The 23,357-nt window shown below is 42.9% G+C and overlaps 1 protein-coding gene across 1 annotated transcript in view; it reads right to left on the reverse strand.

Moving 5' to 3' along the window:
• The window catches only part of LOC124722743, a 297,887-nt gene that overhangs the window by 23,816 nt on the left and 250,714 nt on the right, over positions 1–23,357 (reverse strand). Inside the window, exon 10 of the mRNA XM_047247884.1 lies at positions 2,682–2,900. Coding sequence (XP_047103840.1) covers positions 2,682–2,900 — 219 coding nt within the window. The remainder of the gene's footprint in view (positions 1–2,681; positions 2,901–23,357) is intronic.

The following is a 23,357-nucleotide window of genomic DNA, read 5'->3' on the forward strand; positions in this document are numbered from 1 at the left end:
TACGAACAGAAGCAAAGGATGTAGCAAGCGTGGGGGGCATAAATGCCTCATGCAACTTTTTGGCCTCACCAAATAGGATGTAGTTCATAATTTAAAACTCTTGTATATTCCATTCTTCAAGATATACACTCCAGTCCCTACTCCCAACAAGATCATCCCTAGAGCAATTCGGACACTTCAAAGGAGATGAACAAGTGACTGCTTCATGAGCAGCCTTACCACAACTGACTTCTTCCCAAAGTGCTGGCATTTGAAACAGCAAATTGGGTTGGGGACATAAGGCCATACACTTAGGTGTAGGTAACATGCCTTGGCATGCTCTGGTAGTTTTATGGTGTTGAAAGTAAGTATAAGTGAGTCTGACTTAACCAGATCACCATCTACCCTTTTCATTATATTTTGGATGTCAACAATGACTTCTCGGGCCTATTCAATTTTAAGTTCATCTTCGGGAATGTCCACCAGATCCCTGCATGTCAAAACATCTTTGCTGTAGTTGAAGGTGACATCAAGCTCATTCTCAATGGTGTATTCCCTGAGGGCTTTCTGCAGGTTTGTCACTTGTTCAGAACTTTAGGTTCTGACCAACTGTGTCCCATTTTGCAACCACTTAACAGATTTTAATGTACCTGCAATCCCCTCAATTCTTTTGAATGTAAAAATGTGTGGCATTTTCAAAGCTCCCCTCTTTCCTTTTAACTAATAAGAACATACTCTGAGTACCAGCATCCATTCTGTTACATTATACACTAGAACTATGAAATATTTCTGAGTCTGGAGGACTGCACAAGCCCTCTTTTTAGGTTGAGTGTTATTACCTACCAGTAGCCCACCCATTCCACTGGGAGGAGGAGAAGAAATTTCAAGGATTCCACCTTGGTCTCATGAGCAGCTAGGAATGTAAGGAAGGGTCCACTCACACAGAGCCCCTCTTGCATGAGTAAGCCTTATACAACTGGGCTGTGGCAGTTTCTCTACAGGTTGCTCACAAACAACTGTTCTACCTCAACATTCATGCATCTCAATGATGTGCAGCACACCTTGAGATTGAGGTTCTTTTTAATAGAGATTTTTACCATCCTCATGATCTGGGTGGTCAAGTCAAGGTCCCCATTCCCTGTGACACACAATGTTCCACCATGTCACAGAACATTTACAAAAGGAAGCATTGCTTGTTTTTATATTATTAACAAAATCAGTACATTAAAAGCGGCAATTAAGTTGATTTGCTTGAAGTCTTATTCTGAAGAGCTGTCTTTACTTGTTCCATTGTTTTATTGAACTCTGGCTTTTTCGCTATTCAACTGAGTACAAAATACATTTTGTATTATTCATATCAGTCATACGATTCAAGTTCCTTCAGTTTTCGTATTACTTTTCTCACTCACCTAGGTTACCAACTCTATCTCTCAATTCACACATTTTTAAGTTGTATTAAAATGGGAGTTCATCTTAAGGTTGACACCAGAGTCCTCAACTGAACCAAAGTGTGACTAGATCAAAAATAAATATATAAATAAACAAAACCAAGGTCATTATGTCAGAGTAGTACACAAAATTATATGATTTTAGCAAAGGTCTGAGCATTACATTTAACTGCTCCTGACACTGTCTGTATCTTGGCATTTAAATTGAGATCCATACAGTGAACTCAAGATTGCTGTGAGAGATGTGCAAATTACCATTATTCTATTGTAAGACCTATGTTTTTGCTGCCAATGTGTATGCCCACGAGACCATGGGAACAATGGGTCACTCAAAACATACTATCCATTATTCAACAGCAATGTTAATTCTATAATGTCAGCTGTCAGTGTCAAAGTTTCATTAACACAAAAAGAAAGGTCAGAAATCTACTGATGCCTTTATACTTGTATTTTCTTTTCTTAAACCAACTTTTTTTCTTCTTCAGTCTACTTCTGGTGATTTGATCTGGAAGCTTCTGATTTCACTGGTGCTTCCTTCCTTCCTTTCCAGTGCCCTTTAACCAGCCAATGTCAGATTGGGATTGGTAAAGTACCACTCCAGTTTCATGGAGAATACACCATACCTTTATACAGGCTTTCAGTGTGATGCAGTCCCACTCCAGAAGGCATTTTGAAGCTACTGCTGGTGACCTGCCACGGAGGAATCTGTGTACCTCTTCTATCTGTGCAGGATCAAATGTGACAGTGTTTTTCAAATTCTTTGCGCATAGTGCATCTGAGGTGGGACATGGAAACCAGCCCAGTATTTACATAAGTGGATGTGAAAAACTGCCTAAAAACCACATCCAATTTAGCTGGCACACCGGTCCCAGTCATTAACACACAAGGAGGATTTGATCCAGAGCTGATGTACTTGAACATGTCCGGGAAGTGGGTGTTTTCGCATGCTTGGCTATCCGTGCAGGTATTCACTGATGCTCATAACTTCAAGTTCAACTTTTTATAGCTTTACCACCCGTAACAGTTTTAAGGAACTTATGGGTTAAGCTACCTATTGACCATGTAGCAAATGGAGATAGAAAATGTGAAATAGCATGCACATACTATCCCTTCCTCTCTGCCTTATAATTTGGTTACAAAAATTTTGACACTAATGGTACTACATCATACCATATCATCACAAGAACTTATATCCAAACTGACACCCTTTGCAACTACAAAGGGAAATATTATTTTGAATAGGGTTTCACTTACCATGTGACCAGACTTCCGCTGCTTTGATACATATGACATAGACCGCTCAGAAGGGCACCTGAACTTTTCTTCAGAAGAACTAGTTTTTTTATAAAATGATGTGCTGGCTGGACTGTATGAGTTAACTTGTCCATGGGAAGCAATATTTCTATGTGATAGCTCCATATTTTGTCCCTGATGGTGATAAACTTCTTCGTAATGACTTCCATAATGATCATACTGAAATGAAGACAAAATGTCTCAACATGAAAACAAAAAGGGTTTCCACTGCAAGAAGCACAATTTTCATACACAAAAATCATCAATAGAATTGTTTTTCAATTTGACTATCTTACTCGATAAAAATTAGTTACATGAATAATTTGATATGACTGTTTAAATGTACATGATTAAAAAAAAAGTATGAAATTTAGGAATGGTTTTACTGTCAAAAAGTAGCACGAAAGCAGCTCTCTCTATAATGAATATATGATTTGCTAATGAAATGATGGAAGTACATTAATTTGCATTTGTACACAGAACTACTGCAAGATTAACATGATGCTCGCATAAGGCACACAACATATTTTAGAGAACACTTCAATACATCACTGTTGCCTGCCTTTCCCCTTTATCCAGCATCAGGGCAGGTTGGGATATTTATGGTACTTTCATCATAACCATCACCACCACTTCTTCTTCTTCTTCTTCTTCTTCTTCTTTCTTCTATAACTGTTTAGTTACAGTCCAGACTACTTACTCCTTAACTGGTCTAGATCGAATCAATCCATTTTGCTCTGGGTCTCCCTCTTGCCCTCAAACTTGGCCTCCATCATTCATTTTAGTATTCTTACATCTTCCATTCTCTTTACATGCCCAAACCATTTTCACCTACTCTTCTCAATTTCATCATTCAACCTTTCTAGTCCAAGTTCTTTCTTAGCATCTTCATTTTTCAGACTGCCTATCCTAGTTTTCCATAACATACACCTTAGAGATTTCAGTTCACTGACTTGGATTCTACTCTACTTTTCTCTTGGTCCAAGTCTGTGATGCAGTCACCAATATGGATGTAAGCAATGTTTTTTATAGCACTTCCTTAGACTTCACTGGCACCTCCCTTCCCCAGACTCCAGCCTTGCATTTTGCATTACCTCACTTTCTAAATATTTCAAGTTGCCCACAACTTCAGTAGTGATGAAGCGGTGCAAGCAGAGATCAGGCTGTGGGTCTATCAACCAGGTCAAACATTCTACAACAATGGTGTCAACAAACTGGTTTCTCATTGGAAGAAATGTGTTCATCACCAGGGTGACTATGTTGAGAAATAAATATGTACTTATGAAGAATAAAGATGTAGAATGTGAAAGGTAGGAAGATTAGGCTTCACATCCCATCGACATTGAGGTCATTAGAGATGGCGCACAAGCATTGAACTGTCATCCTCTCAAATGTGAGTCCAGTGTACTAACCACTGTGCCACCTCGCTTGGTATGTAGAATGTGAATAAAATTTGTTTTATTTCAAAAGCTTACAGGGTTTCCACATAAAAATTTTGCAGGCATTACTTTTCAGCATGTGCTCGTACATTTGTACTGTTGGTTCCCCAAAAGAAAATTTAAATAGCAAACACTTCATCTCTTCCTCTATGAGATTCTTTTGCCTCTTTCATTATTTCATCAGTCACCATTATGAATAATGGTGGCACCACACTCCCTCATCTCAACCCCATAACATTCTCAATTTTCTTCCAACTTGAATCTTGACCAGCTGAAGCTTTTGTTGTACACTGCTTCAACAATTTCAATTGTTTGTTTTGCAACTTCATTTTCCTCCAAGGTTTCCCCTACTGTTTCTGAGGGGACACTATCATATAAGTCAAGAGCTGTCATTACCAGAACTTTCACATACTCCTGATGCCTTTCCATACTAAAGATTGAGTCCATTGTTGATCTACCATGTCAAAATCAATACTACTCCTCTTCTAATGGACCATCCACTTTTCCCTGAACCATCCTTCCAGTAGCCTCTACATCATTTTCGGTATTTGTGGTATGAATGTGAGCCCTCGATAGTTATCATGTACTTTTCTGCCTCTCTTCTTGAACACTTGAATTATTATTCCCTTTCTCTATTCTTGAGGCACATATTTTTGAGCCCATATGCATCTTAGCAATTATATAACCATTGTAGTCCAGTGGGTCCAGCTGCCTTTATCATCTTCACACTTATTTCACCTATCCCAGCTGCCTTCCCTGTTTTCATTCTTTAAACTGCTGGTTCCACCAATTTCTAACATTGTAATATCCCTCTCCTTACAGCTCGAGGTTCCCCTGCCATATTTCTATTCCCTTTTCACTTTTTTCACAATTAGTAGTTTCTCAAAGGACTCTTTTCATCTTATCCTTATGTCCTCTGGTTGCTCTCCATCCTCTTAGTGGAGCATAAAATCCCAAACACTGAATGTGGAAGAGAATTGTAGTAAGTTCAAATTTGCATTTGTAAGCTGTGAAGAAAATAACTTTGGCACACTTTTATAGCCATTAATGTCCTTTTCCAGCTCTCAGGTGAATTCAAATTATTCCTCTTCTCTTCCACTACCACTTTCTTACATTTATTTTTTTTGATTTCCTGGTATTCCCTTTTACTTTCTTCCTTTTTCTCTCTGTTCTAGTCATGCCATGATTTCCACTCTTCTTTAACTGTTTCCTTCACCTATTCATTCCAGAATAGTGTGTCCTTGTTCTACACACTTCCAGACATTTTGCCAATGGTATTTTCTTCAGAGCTTACAAATGCAAATTTGAACTTACTACAGTTCTCTTCCACATTCAGTGTTTGGGATTTTATGCTTCAGTAACTCTCTGAAATTTTCTTCTAACTTCCTGTCTTTTAGTCTCCACACTTTTACTTTATTCTCCCTTTCTGTTTTCACTCTTTCCATTTTACCCATTCTTATCTTTGCCAACACTACTCAATGATCCCCATGAAAATCATTTCCTGGGAGCAACGTTACATCCATTAACTCCTGACGTCCACGGTGAGGTCTATCTATGCAACCACGACACCATGCAGCGTGGTACAGATGGGCCCAACAACATGCTGAATGGACTGTTCACGATTGGCATCACGTTCTCTTCATCAATGAGTGTTGCATATGCCTTCAACCAGACAATCGTCGGAATGGTGTTTGGAGGCAACCCAGTCAAGCTGAACACCTTAGACACACTGTCCAGCGAGTGCAGCAAGGTGGAGGTTCCCTGCTGTTTTCGGTTGGCATTATGTGGGGCCGACATATGCCGGTGATGGTCATGGAAGGTGCCGTAAAGGCTGTACAATACATGAATGTCATCCTCCGACTGTAAGTGCAACCATATCGGCAGCATAAAGGTGAGGCATTCGTCTTCATGGGCGACAATTTGCGCCCCCATTGTGCACATCTTGTGAATGACTCCCTTCAGGATAACGACATCGCTCAACTAGAGTGCCAGCATGTTCCCCAGACACAAACCCTATCGTCATTGCCGGGATAGATTGAAAAGGGCTGTTTATGGATGATGTGAACCCCCCAACCACTCTGAGGGATCAACGCTGAATCACTGTCGAGGAGTGGGACAATTTGGACCAACACTGCCTTCATGAACTTGTGGATAGTATGCTATGACGAATACAGGCATGCATCAATGCAAGAGGACGTACTACTGGGTATTAGAGGTACCAGTGTGTACAGCAATCTGGACCACCACCTCTGAAGATCTTGCTGTATGGTGGTACAACATGCAATGTGTGGTTTTCATGAGTAATAAAAAGGATGGAAATGACGTTTATGTTGATCTCTATTCCAATTTTCTGTACAGGTTCCGGAATGCTTGGAACCGAGGTGATGCAAAACTTTTTTTGATGTGTATACATTGGGAGAATATCAGCTAATGCCACGAACTTATGAAAGGATGCTTGGTGCTCTGCTGAGATGCAATTATGACCCTTGAAATATTGAAAAGTGGTTTCCGCTATAAGATCAGAAAAACTGTGAAACAGAAAGGTATCAAGCAAATTAACATAACACATTCAACATTAGAGAATAAAATTAATAACACAAGCCTGGAATGATTGAAAGGCCTTCTATCATAAGCACCACTGACGAGAACATATTTGTCTGTGGCATTTTAAGGGCTGCGCACTGGTACTTTCCTTTACTATGCTGTGTAAGGTACATAGTGGAAGGATATCTCAATGAACGTGGATGAAGAGAAAAATGCTTTTCTTTTAACATACCAGCAACAGAGTGGTTGCATTCATTCCTACAGCATCACTGATATATTAAGTATCTGGCTACCTGAGAACATTAAACGAAAACATGCTGAAATGAGTTATGAGATAGTGAAATCATTTTTCCAGAATGCTGATGAAAAAATGGAAAACTTCCACCTTCAAAAATGTAATCAATTATGACCTACCAATCTGTGCAAAGATCCTAGGAGGAAGTATGTGACAGTTAGAAGGGGAACAGAACCTCCTGAAAGAATCTTAGACTCTTCTAAAATTAGTGTTTCAGTAATGATGGCTGCCACTGGGGATGGGAAACTAATGCCTCCATATTTTCTCTACAAATCAGAGCATTTATGGGACACCTGGCAAGGTGGAGGTCCCAAGGGAATCTCCTATAACTGCAAAACAGTGGATCGTTTGATGTGCCTACATTTGAAGACTAGTTTATTACTACTGTGCTGCCTTACCTGAAATCAATTGAGGAGAAAGAAAGTTATAATAAGAGACAATCTTTCAAGTTCATTTCGCTGAGAGTAATTGACGACTGTGAGAATAACAAAATATCTTTCATTCTATTACTGCCAAACAGTATTCATCTCTTACAGCCATTACATGAAAGTTTCTTCAGACCTCAGAAAGCTGAATGGTGGGCAGTGCTTACCCTATGGAAGAAAAGTTCTCATGGGCCAGTATCAAAAGATGCATTTCCCCCACTTTTTACAGAAAATGTTCAAAAATATCAGTAACTGACAAAGATAATATAAAAAGTGCATTCTGCACAGTGGGATTAATTCCAAAGGAGTTCAAAGAAGACCCTAAAGGAGTCTTCAGAAAATTGCCTGATGGAGAAAATTTTCAAAACAATTTTATTGAAGCCTGCTTTTTGAGCTTTGAAAAGATGCTTCAGAGAATGTTCAATATGGACCAAAAAATAAAGCAAGTGCCCAATGAAAGCAAAAATTAGATGTTGCTCCAGGAAAATCCATTTTAGGCATTGATATGAGACACAGATAATGCTGAATCAGTGAATGAATTGCCTGTGAATAATGAGTAATGTCCACAAGTGAAGAAAGGAGCAGAACAGATGAAACAGTTGCAGAAGTGGAGGCTTTTTGTTCTTGTTGATTACCTACATGATAGAAAGGAAACAGATAAATAGGCAGTTCGTCAGAATCTTAATAGAAGTGGGTGCCAAAGAAGAAGTCAGATTTCTGCATTGGTATCAAGGCAGCCAATTTGTGTTTCTTTTTCCTCAGATTCCAGATGATGATACAGCAGACAAATACCAAATGGTAAGTATTTTGCTGACTCCTACAGCAGAAAAGTGGAAATTTTTATGCACTGAAAGCATATTTTAGATTTATGATTTACGGTATGCATAGACTGTCATTATTAATCAAATATTTTCTAAATATGTGACTCAAAGTTTTTCTAAAGATGTGTCAATTGTTATTTGAATATGTGTTAAATGAAATATTTTGTAACCATGTGTAAAATATTTTCTAAACATGTAGGCTAAAAATAATTTCTTAGCATGGGTATGATTTGAAATCAAATTAGCTTCACCATGCTGCTGCAGTGAATAAAAATTAAGATGTGATTGATAGAATGCATGTCATCCGCTAAAACATCTGACAAAGTAGATGCCAAACATAGATGTGAACATAAACAGTTAAAAACTTGGCACTGGATCAGGGTCAAGGGTTGAGAGCAGTATGCACAGAATGGGGCACGGTTGCCACTTAATAAATGGCAGTGACTACAATGACAGTGTCCTATACATACCTGGGTTAGAATGAGGAGTCAAGAGGAAGTCGACCATACTATTGGGAGATGTTTAATATCCTTGAGTTTGTTCTCCAGGAGAGAAGACCATTGTGCACTCCAAAATGTACAAAGGCACACCAAATACTACAAGATGTAGACGAAGACACTGTTCCCAAGCCACGTGTGAAGAGCGAAAAACTTGCTGCAATACACCAGGCAAGCGTCCATAGGAAGTGAATGGAGTCTGAAATGAACACATACCTCAGCACGAAGCCACAGCGGAGAAGAGCTTGCATCCATGAGGAATGCGGCAAGCAGCATAACGCAAAGCTGTCGAAGCAGCAAATGAAAGTGAACTCCGGGAGGCAACATAGAAGATGGGCACCAGAAGGCACCAGTGGCTAAATGTACCCTGCAATGGTGGGTAGTGTTAAGATGATGTAAGATAGATGGACACGTGGATCAACATGCGATACATCCATAATCCAGTTTCAAATGGGCAAGGGATCAGTATAAATGGAGGAGGATGGTCCAATCTACTCCCCACGAGGTACTGCATGAAACAGGGAGAACACTGAGGGAGCTAGTACAATGTGCTGCCATGTAAGAGGTGTGAGAAGACCAACAGAGTTATCTATCAAACACGAGTTCCAAGAATTTTATTGCGTCAACGAATGGAAGAAGGAATGGGCTGAGATGTAGGGACGAGGGAGGAAACTCCTGACACCACCAGAAGTTCATACAGCCAGTCTTGTCAGAGAAAAAGCAGAAGCCATTGTTGATTCTCCATGAGTAAAGACGATCAAGACATCAGTGAAGACGCCACTCAGGTACATACATTTGTTGGGAGCTGCAAGTGACTGCAAAGTAACCAACAAAAAGAGAACCTGAGATACATGGCGGGAGACAATACATAACAGGGTTAATGGCTATGGCAAATAAAACGATGCTGAGCACAGAACCCTGAGACACACCATTCTTCTGAATAAAAGTGTATGACAGAGCTGAGCCCACATGTACCTTAAAAACATGGTGTTTTAAAAATTCCCAGATAAAAAGGGGCAGCCGACCCTGGAAACAGCACTCTTACATAATATAGTGGATATCTGTCCTAAAAGAGGTGTCGTATATCTCCTCCAAATCAAAAATCATGGCTGCAGTTTGGCACTTCCGCAAAAAAATTGTTCATAATATGAGTTGACAAGGTGACAAGATGATCAACTGCAGAGCGGTGCCTGCGGAATCCACATTGGGCATTAATGAAGAGATTTCGAGACTCGAGCCACCACACCAGCCAACCATTAACCATACATTCTATCACCTGACAGATGCTACTGGTGAGGAAAATTGGGTGATAGCTGGAAGGAAGGTGTTTGTTCTCACCAGGCTTAGGTATGGTAATGACAATGGTCTCACACCAGCAACTGGAAAAATGTGCCATCTGTCCAAATGTATGGAAGAGACAGCATAGGTCCTCTAAAGATAGGTGTTGCAACATCAGTATGTGCATGTTTAAGCTCCCTCATAGTAAAAGCAGTATTGAAGCATTCACAATTCTGGAAGGAGAAAGATATTGTCCTTGCCTCCACCACCAGCTCAGAGGGAGGAAGGCAGGATGGTAGTGGATGGAACTCAAAATATCTGCAAACTATCAGCCCAAGGTGTTGGAGATATCAAGAAGATCTACAATGACTTTGTTCACTATGATCAGGCTGGAACTGGAGAGTAAACCGCGGTTCCTGAAAGCTGACGGATATTACCTCAAACAACAGAAGAGGGAGTAACACTGTTAAAAGGGCTTTGAAAAGAAAGCCAAAAAGCTTTTTTGCTATCCCTGAAAATGCAGAGACACTGTGCATGTAGCTGTTTATAATGCGTACAGTTTGCCATCATGGGATCGTGCTTAAAAATGTGGTGAGCTAGTCTCAGTGTTCAGCTTGCATCGTTGCATGCCTAAGTCCACCCGGGGCAGGAGTATGTTGTGGCGAGGAACAAATGCGAGGTATGGAACAATCTGCAGCAGTAAGGATAGCGTCTGTAAAATATTCTGCCTGGTCATCAATGCAGGGGATATGGTGTTCATTGAAAGTGGCCAGTGAGGAGTAGAGCTGCCAGTCGGCTTTGGGAAGCTGCCAGTTGGTCAGATGCACAGATGGCATAGGCCTTAGCAAAGTGTGTGTTGGAGAGAATGAACCACTCGAGATGATGAGCAAGCTGAGCAGTACAGGTCAATAGGTGCAAGTGGAAAAAGGAGTCTGTGGAATCAGAAGAAATGTGGGTGTACTTATGTTCAAACAGATTAGATTGAGCTGGTTGAAGATATCTCTGCTTCTCAGATAGGGGCATGAAGAGCCCCAAAGGAGATAATGGGTGCTGAAGTTACCAAACAGCAGAAAGGGAGAAGGGAGTTAAACAATAAGCAGAAGACAGGCGAGTAGACATAGCAAAGAGAGAAGGTGAAACCAGGAAGGGAAAGACAGACAGCAGCAGCTTGAAGCTGGGTGTGCAAGGAAATGGTGTGACTATAGACGTCATCTTGAATGAGCAACATGACTCTCCCATGAGCCAGAGTCCCTGCCTCATGGGGAAGGTCAAAACGGATGGAAGTGAAACGAATGAGGTGAAAGCAATTGTGAGGGCATAACTTTGTTTCCTGGAGGCAGAAAACAACTGGACAGTATGATCGCAAGAGGAGTTGTAATTCATCCCTATTGGATATGATGCCGGAAATGTTCCATTGGAGAATAACCATGTCCGATGATAGACAGGAGATGGGTCAAATAAGGTGGCAGCCACCATGGTGGCTGCTAGGTGCCAGAATTCAAAGGTATACAATGACCAGGTGCAAAGGCTGAAGGGTCCTGGTCCATTAGTTTGGCAGAGGTGTCGGTATTTGTCACTGGCTGTCCAGCAAACTGGCTGTTGGTGGTGCATCCTGGTGAGGTCAGATGGTTGAGGGTATGACATCGCGATACTGCTGAAGAAGAACACTGAGGTGGAGAAGGGGAAGAGTGTTTGCCTTCATCTGACTGCTTAAAACCTTGGCATCTATCAGGTGTACACCCAGACACTGGCTGGCTATATGTGAGCAGAAAGCCATCATGGGAGTACTCCTTTCTGGACTTTTGTGCTTCTGTTTGCGAAGCAGGTGATTTCACTGACACATGTGAAGGTTTGTCAGTATGGTATGCACCTGTAGCAGGTGAAGATGAGGGTGTGACCTTAGGGTGCTGGACAATTTCACAAACGTGGCACCAAACTGGAAGTTTAAGTCTATGTAGCCATGTTCTTTGTCAGTCAGGGTGTAGTGAGAACTGTACTGTAACTGCCACTTGGTGGTGTACATGGTTTGCGGCTAGCTAACATTTTCCCAGCAATGTGAGTAGGGAAATTCTCCAACACCCAGATCTCCTGAACAGCTCTGTCACTGGGGAAGACTGGAAAGTCACAGGAGGATGCAACATGATCTCCCTTGTATTTGATACAGTGAAGGGAAGGAGGTGGACACACACCCTCATGAGCATCCATGCCACTGGTTATGCATTTGGCTGAATTTTCGCAAGATTCACAGGTGTGGCTGTAGTGCTGATATTTATAGCAATGCGTGGGATTCAGAATATATGGTCCAACAGTAATAGATTCGTAGCCAGTTTTAATTTTTGATGGTAGTACCACACAGTCAAATGTGAAGAATATAGAGTGTGGCTTGGCACTAATTCTTTATCAACACTTTTCATGATGTGGTGAACTGCAGTCACTCCCTGGTCAGTGAGAGAGCCTGTTATTTCAGCCTCCATCAGGCCATCAAGCAGCCAAGTGTATGTGACACCACGGGAGGAATTCAGAGTGCAGTGGGCCTCTACTTTAATAGGATGGCTGTAGCGAAGACTTGCATTAAGTAGTTTCTGTGCTTGTAAAGCATTATCCATCTCCAAAAGCAAGGTTCCATTATGCAACCAAGAGCAGGGCTTCACAGGACTGGCAATGGCATCTACAACCTTCTGAATAACAAATAGATCAACTGTCATTCAATTGTGACCATCTTCCATGCATAACATTATGAGGTTGGTTGGTTTAGAAGAGGGGTTGAGGGGGGGGGGGGGGACCAAACTACGAGGTCATTGGTCCCTTGTTCCTAATAAAACAATGCCACAAGTGTGAGAATAAAACAGAAAAGACATATAACACAAAATAGAAAGAAAGGAAAAACCACAAAGGCAACGAACACTAAAAGGAACAAAAGAGGACAATAAAACAACACAGAGACACTAGAAACAGAAGAGAGTAAAACAAGAAAACAGATTACAGTGGCAGGCCGACCATGAGAATAAAAAGGAAAAGCCAGTAACCCTGCAACACATTAAAACCTCCTCCCTAAAAGAACTAGGGTGGAGGACACAGAGGGATAAAGGACATGTGCTAAAACTTGGATCAAATGAAAAAACTCACCCTCATGAATAAAATGTAAAATTAAATCAGCCAATTAGGCGTTGTCAGATAAAATGAGTGTCAGTGAGCTGGAACCCAAGATTTCATCGCTGGACAGTCAAAGTGGGACAGTGCACCAGAATATGGGCCACTGTCAATCGGGCACCACACCAACACTGAGGTGGGTCTTCATGGCACAAGAGGTAACCGTGGGTAACCCAAGCATGGCCAATGCCGGGACGGTACAGGACAACTGATTACGTATGAGAGGCCCGCATGGAAGACTTCCACACATTCATAGTCTCATTAATGACACACAGTTTGTTGTGCATATTGTAATGATATTCACTCTCCCAAAGCTGAAAAACCCTGTGGCATAAGTCAGAACGCAGGTCAGGTTCAGAGATGCCCCTCTACAGAAGTGGTTTCCGTGTAGCATGTTGGCCAGCCTGTCGGCAAGTTCGTTGCATGGGATGCCAATGTGTCCAGGGGTCCACACAAACACCACTGAATGACGAGACTGGTCCAGGGCAAAGATGGACTCCTGGATGGACACTACCAAAGGATGGCGAGGGTAGCACTGATCGATAGCTTGTAGGCTGCTCAAGGAGACAGTACACAGAAGAAACGATTCCTCGGGGCATGAACGGATATACTGTACTGCACGAGATATGGCAACAAGCTCTGCAGTGAATACACTGCAGCCATCGGGCAAGGAATGCTATTCAATATGGCCTCTGTGGACAAAGGCAAAGCCAACATTACCATCAGCCATCGAGCTGGTGGTGTAAACCACTTCAGAGCCCCAGAACACTTCAAGAATCTAGAGGAAGTAATAGCGAAGAGCCACAGGGTTAACTGAGTCCTTAGGGTCATGCGAAAGGTCCAGGCGAAGCTTCGGCTTGCGGTTACACCACGGAGGTGTACATGATTGGACCTCGAGGAGAGGTGGTGAAGGGAAGGACTCCAGTTCAGACAGCAGTGATCGCATGCGAACCACAATCATTAGCCCTGACCTGGGCCACCTGTGTGGGAGGTGAACTGTCATGGTTGGGAAAAGACGACTAATTAGGATGTTCAGGAGAGCTATGAATGTGTGCAGCGTAACTGGCGAGCAGTTGTGCACGTCTTTTCTTCAATGGAGGGACTCCAGCCTCCACCAGTACGCTTGTCACTAGATCCATCCTAAAAGCTCCTGTCGCATGTCAAACTCTGCAATGGTTCGAGCAAATGCAATGCCGAGGGCACCGTCGAACCACAAAACACACTCCCATAGTCAAGGCAGGATTGAACAAGGGCTCTGTGGACCTGCAGCAGCATGGAGTGATCTGCAGTTGGTGTTGCTCAGGCGGCGGAGGACATTGAGGTGATGCCAACACTTCCATTTAAGCTGACGAAGATGAGGAAGCCAAGTCAAATGAGCTTCGAAAACCAGACCTAAGAATCGAAATGTCTCCACTACAGAGAGTGGATCATCATTAAGGTAAAGTGCTAGTTCTGGATGAACGGTACGATGCTGACAGAAATGCATGACAAGTCATCATGGCGGAAAACTGGATGGCTCTCTGTAGATGATGCAGAGCAACACCAGTACTGGAACAGCAGTATGAAATGCAGAAGTCGTCTGCATACAGAGAAGGTGAGACTGAGGGCTCTATAGCTGCTGCTAGATCGTTAATGGCCACTAAAAACAGAGAGACACTCAATAGAAAGCCCTGCGGGATTCCATTCTCCTGGATATGGATGGAACTATGAGAGGCACCAACTTGGACATGGAAAGTATGAAGTGACAGGGAGTTTTGGATAACAATCAGGAGCGGGCCCCAGAGACCCCGCTCATACAATGTGGCAAGGATATGATGCACCCGGGTTGTGTCATATGCTTTATGTAAGTCAAAAAAGACAGCAACCAGGTGTTGGTGTCTGGAAAAGGCTGTTCAGATGGCAGATTTGAGGTAAACAAGATTATCAGCGGTAGAGCGAGCATGGCTGAAGCCGTCCTGACATGGAGCCAGTAGGCCACGTGACTCCAGGACCCAACCCAACTGCCGAAACACCATACGTTCCAACAGCTTACAAAGAACATTGGTGAGGCTGGTGGGCCAATAGCTATCCTAATCATGTGGGTTTTTACTAGGTTTGAGCACTGGAATGACGGTGCTCTCCCGCCACTGCGATGGAAAGACACCATCACACCAGATCAGACTGAAGATGACGAGGATACGTTGCTTGTAGTCAGATGATAGATGTTTAATCATTTGGCTGTGGATCTGATCAGGCCCAGGAGATACGTTGGGGCCATGTGCAAGGGAACTGAGGAGCACCAACTCTGCAAATGGGGCGTTATAAGATTCACTGTGGCGTGTAGTGAATGAGAGGACTTTCCCTTCCAGTCGCTGTTTGAGAGTGCAAAAGGCTGGGGGTAATTCTCTGACACAGAGGCTCGAGCATAGTGCTCAGCAAAGTGCTCGGCAATCGTGTTTGTGTCGGCAGATAACATGCCATTTATGGTAACACCGGGAACACCTGTTGGGGTCTGGTACCAGAAAAGATGTTTGATCTTTGCCCAGACTTGGGAAGGTGACTATGGCACCCAGTGGTCGAGACGTATGTCTCCCAACACTCCTGCTTCCATCGTTTGATAAGTTCATGAACTTGGGCATGGAGCCATTTAAAGGCTATGAGGTACTCCAGGGAAGGGTGCCGCTTATGCTGCTCTAGAGCTCGGCGACGCCCCTTAATTGCTCCAGCGACTTCCGGCGACCACCAAGGGACTGCCTTACACCTCGGGCAGCCTAAAGAGCGAGGGATTGCATTTTCTGCCACAGAAACAATTGTTGTAGTCACCTGCTCAACCATCAAATTGATGTTACCATGTCGGGGAGATTCAACGCTGACAGCAGAGGTGAAAGTTTCCCAGTCTGCCTTGTTTAAAGCCCATCTGGGCAGGCGTCTGTGGGCCTGATGCTGGGGCAGTGACAGGAAGATGGGGAAGTGGTCACTACCACACAGGTCGTCATGTGCTCTCCAGTGGATGGATGGGAGAAGTCCTGGCCTGCAAAATGATAAATCAATAGCCGAGTAACTACCATGAGCCACACTGAAATGTGTGGCACACCCAGTATTTAAGAGGCAGAGGTCAAACTGAGACAGCCGGCCGCTGGTGGCCGAGCGGTTCTAGGCGCTTCAGTCTGGTACCGCGCGACTGCTACGGTCACAGGTTCGAATCCTGCCTCAGGCATGGATGTGTGTGATGTCCTTAGGTTAGTTAGGTTTAAGTAGTTCTAAGTTCTAGGGAACTGATGGCCTGAGATGTTAAGTCCCATAGTGCTCAGAGCCACTTGAACCATCAAACTGAGACAGTAAAGTTTCGACATCTCTGCCTTGGCCAGTAAGAACGGTGCCACCCCACAAGGCGTTACCGGTGCTAAAATCTCCCAAAAGTAGGAAAGGTTTAGGGAGTTGATGAATCAGTGCAGCTAATACGTTCAGGGGTACTGCCCCATCTGGAGGAAGATATATATTGCAGACAGTTATTTCCTGCATCATCGTTATTCTGACAGCCACAGCTTCAAGAGTGGTTTGAATGGGAACATGTTCACTACATACTGAGTTCAGGACATAAACGCAAACTCCACCTGACACTCGATTACAGTCGCTATGGTTTCTGTAATATCCCTTACAGCCATGGAGGGCAGGGGTCTGCATTGCTGGGAACTAGGTTTCCTGGAGGCCAATGAGGATAGCAGGTGTAATGCTTAACAGCTGCTGTAGCTCAGCCAGGCAGTGGAAAAAAAATCGCCACAATTCCACTGGAGGACGACGACATCATGAGACTGGGAAGGCATGGAACATTCAATGAGGCAGTTTCTGCCTCAGAGTCACCTGCTGCCACTGACATATTGCCTGAGCAGTCTTTATTGATTGTGTCTGAGGGTCTGACGAGATCTAGGTCCTCAGCAGATGCCAGAATCTAGACCTCATCCTCAGACATAGAGCTTGCAGGTAGCGGTGGTGTGGGTGTCACCACAATTTCCTTGGTCTTGGGGGTCTTCTTTTTGGATTTTGCTCGCTGCTCCGTGGGTTTCCTGGCTGGGAGGACTTCACTGGGTCAGTCTCAGGGACTGAGGATGAGCATGAAGCCCTACGACCAGCTGCTTTTGAGCTCTTCAGCCACTGGCGGGTGTCAGCTTTCCCACTAGCAGAAACCTGGGAAGGGAGTGACCCAAGGGACCCCTTCCTAGTGAGAGAAGCTGAAGAAGACAAGAAGACTTACACTTCTCTGGATTAAAAAAGGGGACGGACATTGGGGGGTGCTGCTCCCGAAGTAGGTGGTGCGGGAGCAACAGGGCGGGAAATGCTCCCCACCATCAAGGGGGCAGGTGTAGTCTTCTGGCTCTGAGAGGTGACTGGGGTTGGTGGAGCTGATGGTTCAGAACTGTTGTAGCGGCAGCGTAAGACAATGTCATACGTACAGGATGCAGGCATTCAAATTTTCTCTTAGCCTCAGTGTAGGTCATTGGAAAGCACTTGGTTGGAGACAGAGGAAACGTGGTGAACACAAGATACTGACACAAACTGTCAGCAATCCGTGAAGCAACCGCAATTCAAGACAGAAGATGGGGTGCTGTATAGGAAGTCTCATGATTTAATTTTAGCCAGACAAAGTAGCCAGCTATCTACAGAACACAGAGTTTCACAAAATTACTGTTGGATGACACGCAAACATGAAGTTGACCATTATGTCAAAAATAGTATTCTGTATGTGCAAAGAGGAAAACTCAGTGACCAAAAGATTGCATCAAAAAGATTACCAGAAGCAGATAAACCATTTGAAATGACTGGCATGGACATACTCTGATCATTTTCTCAAATACCAGCATGAAACTTATGTGCTGATGGAACAAGGAAATAATTATCTGTCAGATTTGATAAGGCATTTGTGTTGATTTTATGCATTAAGGAACTTAGAACTTGTGCATTACACCCACAAACAAATGCTCGAACTGAAAGAGTCCACCAAACAACACTAAAACTGCTGATTTGCTACATTAACCATCACTGTACTGAATGGGACACCCTATTCCACTATGTAACAGTGACATATAACTCAGAAATCCATGACAGTACAGGCTTATTCCTGTATGTCGTAATTTTTGGTAAAAAGATGCTATCTCTTTTTGAGCTATGTACATCTCCTCTAGGGAAAGATATAACATGAGTTCAAAATTTCCCATAAAGTTGAAAATTATTTTTCACCACGTTAAAAAGATAAACACTAAAGCTTTGGAACGACAGGAAGGTACTGGCCATAATAAAGCAACATTACCAAAGTATCATGTGGACAATAAGCAATGTTATATGTGCCAGAGGGAAAGACTAAAATGTGTTAGGCATTACCACAGACACTATCAGGCGTCACCTGTTAATGTTAAATTACAACTCCTAACATACTCCACAGTGGAGTACGTAGCCACGTTCACCCATTTAAAGGAACCCTGGAGGCACTGCCTCCATTTCTGGCAGCACCTTCAGAAAGAGGGTGGAGCATGCCTGGAAAAAAGGAAAAGAAGGGTAAAATCGGGTAAGAGAAACAGGGCACAACAACATTTATTCCGACACATCACTACACATTTATGTTGCGACTGGGAATGTCAAGCAAACAGGAGTGTTTCCTCTTACATTAGGGCACAGTCCAGTCCCAAGCCAGGACAAGAGGTAACAGTTCCAGCACCAGACATCGAAAGCATCATTGTGGTAAGTCTGATGTGCTTTTTGCAGGATGGCACAAGCCCTCAAGGTATGTCTTCTAAGAAGTGACATATTTTTCACAAAGCAGCTGGAAATATAATGTCAGATCAGTAGACCCTAAGGATGAATTGTGATGTATGGACAATGGAACACAAAATTCAGAAATTAGAAGATAATTTTAACACACTGCATTCATGAAGTAAATTCAGACAGGGTTCAACAATAAGCAGCTCCTACAGCCAGCTTTTAAATGGTTAGAGAGGCAATTACACCAAATTAAGTAGTTAGCCTTGATTGTCTGACAAAAAAAGGGGCTGGCCAGATGCAGGTTGTCGAATAATGAAGGCAGCTTCCAGTATGGCCACTGCAGCGGATTTAGACCAGATCAGTAGGGCATTACAGCAAGTACAAGCAGATACAGAACTCAACCAGGGAATAGTAACCCTACACACTGTCATGCGAGTTCGCCAAGATCCACTCCCAGACATCTGCAACAGAATGTCCCAAGGAAGTAAGCACAAATAAAGTAGAATTCTTCCAAAGGTAGGATTGCATTGGTTATATGCCAAGACAAATCCAGTGGTCATCAATGTTACTTGCTACAAGCAAGAACATTACAGTGGCAAACACCACATAGAGCTACAGGGACAAAAGTTATTGAATGATGGCATCTGATGTAATATTTCCACACAAATCCCCTAATTATCAGCCATCATCAGTGGAACCACAATCCTAAAGGCTACAAACACATTAATTTACCTACCCAACCAACCTTTTGAGATCTCACCCGCTGAAAATCTATCCTACTTCAAAAACACTTTAGATCCAACTCTGATTTCCTCCCTTAATCAGATGTTAGCTGCATAAAAAGGCCACACAACAATGGAGCACCTATTAGACCACATGAAAAGGTATCATACAAATCATCACCACCCACTCATAACCACAAGAATTACAACCTCAGCTCTCTGTATGACTTAAGCTGCAGTATGTATTGTTTAGTACCAGTTCAAGCATAGAGCTGCCCATATTTCACCTCCACCAACCTTCAACCTATGGGTTCATACCAGCACAATCGGAACAAATTGAGAAAAGACAGAACCATTCATAAACCACAAACTCAGTATGTATGCCAAATGCTATTGCAATGGAAAAGGAAGGGTAAATAGTGTACAAAAAGGTGATACTGTCAGTGAAATAGAGGACACAAGGTGTAAATACCTATAAATGTATCAGCACTTTTGATGCATCCAGCTTAAAACAGCAATCTGGGGGCTAGATTTTCTTAGGGGAAAGGAAGTGCCACAGCTACAGCCAAGTGCCAGGTCTAGGATGATCACAACTGGTCATCTTTATGACTTGCTCACACAGCACCTGGCAGGAGCTAGACACTTATGCTGTTCCAGTCACCATAGTGTAGCAACAGCCAAGACTAGATCACTGGCCCCTGTTCGAGATGCTTCCAAGTGACATAGAAACACAATGGCTTCTGCATAGTCAGCCATGCACAGCTACAGCATGGCCAAACAACTGGGCAGTAGTATGACACCTAGTATGTGTCAACACCACACTCATGATGCAGCCGTCACCACTGTCATGTGGCCTCGAACCTCCGTCTGTCATCTGATCATCCAAGCACTGGGCCACTGGGGGCCATACAGTCTGCTGTATTCATGGTAACAGCATCCTACGCTGAGCCATCCAGCTATGAATCGGGTAACATGATACTTCTGGCATAGGAAGCAGCAGCAGACATGCACAGCTGGCATTACTGCTATCAAGTCAGGCTGGAAGGTTAACATACTGGAAGATGCCATATTCATGTATTTTCTGTGCTTGCCAGGGATCAACACTAGCATCATTGAAAACTGATAAATGTAACTAAACAATAGTAAACAAGGTAGGAAAAGATAGATTGCTACTTACTGTAAGGATGACATGTTAAGTTACACACAGGCACAATTAAGAGACACTTAACGTAAGTTTTCGGCCACAGCCTTCACCACGAAAAGAGAAACACACATCATTCATTCATACAAGCAAGCACACCTCACATACATGACCGCGAACTCCAGCAGCTTTGGCCAAGCTGTCAGAGTTGGTGGTCATGTGTGCATGAGGTGTGCTTGCTTGTGTGAGTGAATGGTGCATATTTCTCTTTCTTTTTCTGATGAAGGCTGTGGCTGAAAGCTAATGTGTAAATGTCTTTTAACTGTGCCTGTCTGCAACTTAATGTATTATCTTTACAGTAAGAAGCAATCTATTTTTTTCCTACGTTGTTGACAAGCCTACCTGGAGTTTCCAATGTTCAAACAGTAATAAAGCATTTCTTGTATCCTCAAGTTGCCTCTTCTGCTGCATCCGCAGCCCTCTAAGGCAGACAATCACAGCCCGCTTGAAGCCATCTTAGACACCCCATTATAGAATACATGCAATAAACATTAGAAAGACTGTAATGATTATGTATTCTCATGTTCAATGGGATCATCTGAAGTTATAGAATGAGCCACTAATATTGTTAACAGAAAGCTGAATTTTCTTTCTATTTTTCCCCCCCCCCCTATTATTTTCCATCACTCTGTTTCCCTTGTCATTTTGGCATCTGTATTAACTGCTTTTCCTTTTGCTTAGCATGTTTTCATTCAGTCATGGAAAGAAAAGTAGTGTCTTATACCATGAAGCTCAAGTCTATTATCTATAAAATCTTCCTGGACATGTTCATAATACAGTGTTATGGGTATCAAATGATTAAACTCTCATTTCATTTTGAACTCATGTCCATCAACTACATCTACCTGGGATGTTAGCCTCATATACATGAATAAACTCTCATATCTGTTGTAGCATGTAAGTAACATGCCCCTGAATATCATATAGAGGAATTTCCAGCCATGCCCGAAACACATGATGTGTTAGTTCATGGAGAGTGCTGGCTAAATACAGGTATGAAAGTATGTGTCCTCCTAAACTTCCTATAGTGTATCACACATGTTCTGTCTGACAAATTAGGGGAACAGGCAGGCTAGTCATATGAACATTTCTCAAGGTGTTTTTGGTGTAAACTGCAGTGTGGGGTCTTGCATTTCCAGCTGGAATTTGCCATTTGGTACCCTGGTCATGAAGGGTGTGACAACAGAATATACCATTCTTGGGACATATTGGTGGGCATTTAGCTTTCCTTCAACAATTACAAAAACAACACTGTTGTCACATCCAATACCTCCCCATCTCCCCACACCATGAAATCAAGAGATGGAGAGGGTGTGGCTCTTTAGAATCTTTGCTTCCTGTGACTTTTCATTAGGTCATCTATGTCTAGTACACTGACCATATTTGTCAGCAATGCACAGAGTAGGAAGTAAATTGCAGCAGCACCAATGCAGGCAAGTTCGGCTGTTGTACGTTACTATATACAACACAGCCATCACAACAGTGTGAGGTGAGTTGGCCTGGCAAGATGCGGAAACAGCCAACACAGCAGTATGTAAGTGGAAGAAGGCACAAGCATTTCCACACTGGCAGCCATGGAAGTGCTTAGCAGACAAGCCGCAAAGCACAGTGAAGGCCAAGCAAGCACAGCCTGAAAGCAAATAAACAGCAGGCAATACTAAAGTCACTTGTATTAGCATCGCAGCTCTATTACCACAAGGCTGTGGCAGTTGGGGTGCCATCAGGAATGCTATTTGTGGACCACAGTTCAACCCTTCAACAGGGCAATTTGCCCAGAAATCATGGGAGCTGGAGCCACTACCACATCACGCCAGCCCTGGGAAGCGGTTCACTGGCCATCAACGCAGGGCAGTGGGTCAAGAGCATTACATCACCTGCCCACCATCTGCTGGATAGTGTTGGAAGTGCAAGCTATGCTGAAGGTGCTGGACATCTCAGCCTCACTGCTGTTCACCGTATAGAACCACAGCAGGAAATCATAATACAAGATATTTGAAAAATTTCTAACTGTTTGACTGGTACGGTACTGTATCCCCCTACACCCTCCCAACCACAGACCATTTCATTTCATCAATCTGACAACCACAAACAGAAGTGACACTTATTGCTGAACACCACAGAATGTCACATTCTGTTCCAGTCGGTTTTCTCTAAACTATGTATATCTCTATTGCCTATAGTATGGTGTCAGCAGTAAATGGTGCATGATAACTCAATATCTCAATCCAGCTTCTAGTAAAATATTCCCCACAGTTTGTGGTGACACACTGCCTGTAGTGTTTGCCCAAATTTCAGTGGTTGCCATCAGTATATTCATTAGAGTCAGTCTAAAAAAATTCTACATTCTTTTTGCACAGTAATCCTTCTGGAAGGATCTGTGTCTATCCTTGCCACACTGTTGTCCTAAATTCATCTAGCCACAACTCGTTCTGTAGTCACTGCACTACAATCAACCATCTGTATAATCTGTGAGTATGATGTTCCTATGTCCCTCATGCCAATGACTCAAACTTTCCCAAAGACCAATAGACA

Source organism: Schistocerca piceifrons, chromosome X, assembly GCF_021461385.2.
Source record: "Schistocerca piceifrons isolate TAMUIC-IGC-003096 chromosome X, iqSchPice1.1, whole genome shotgun sequence".
Lineage (NCBI taxonomy): Eukaryota > Metazoa > Arthropoda > Insecta > Orthoptera > Acrididae > Schistocerca > Schistocerca piceifrons.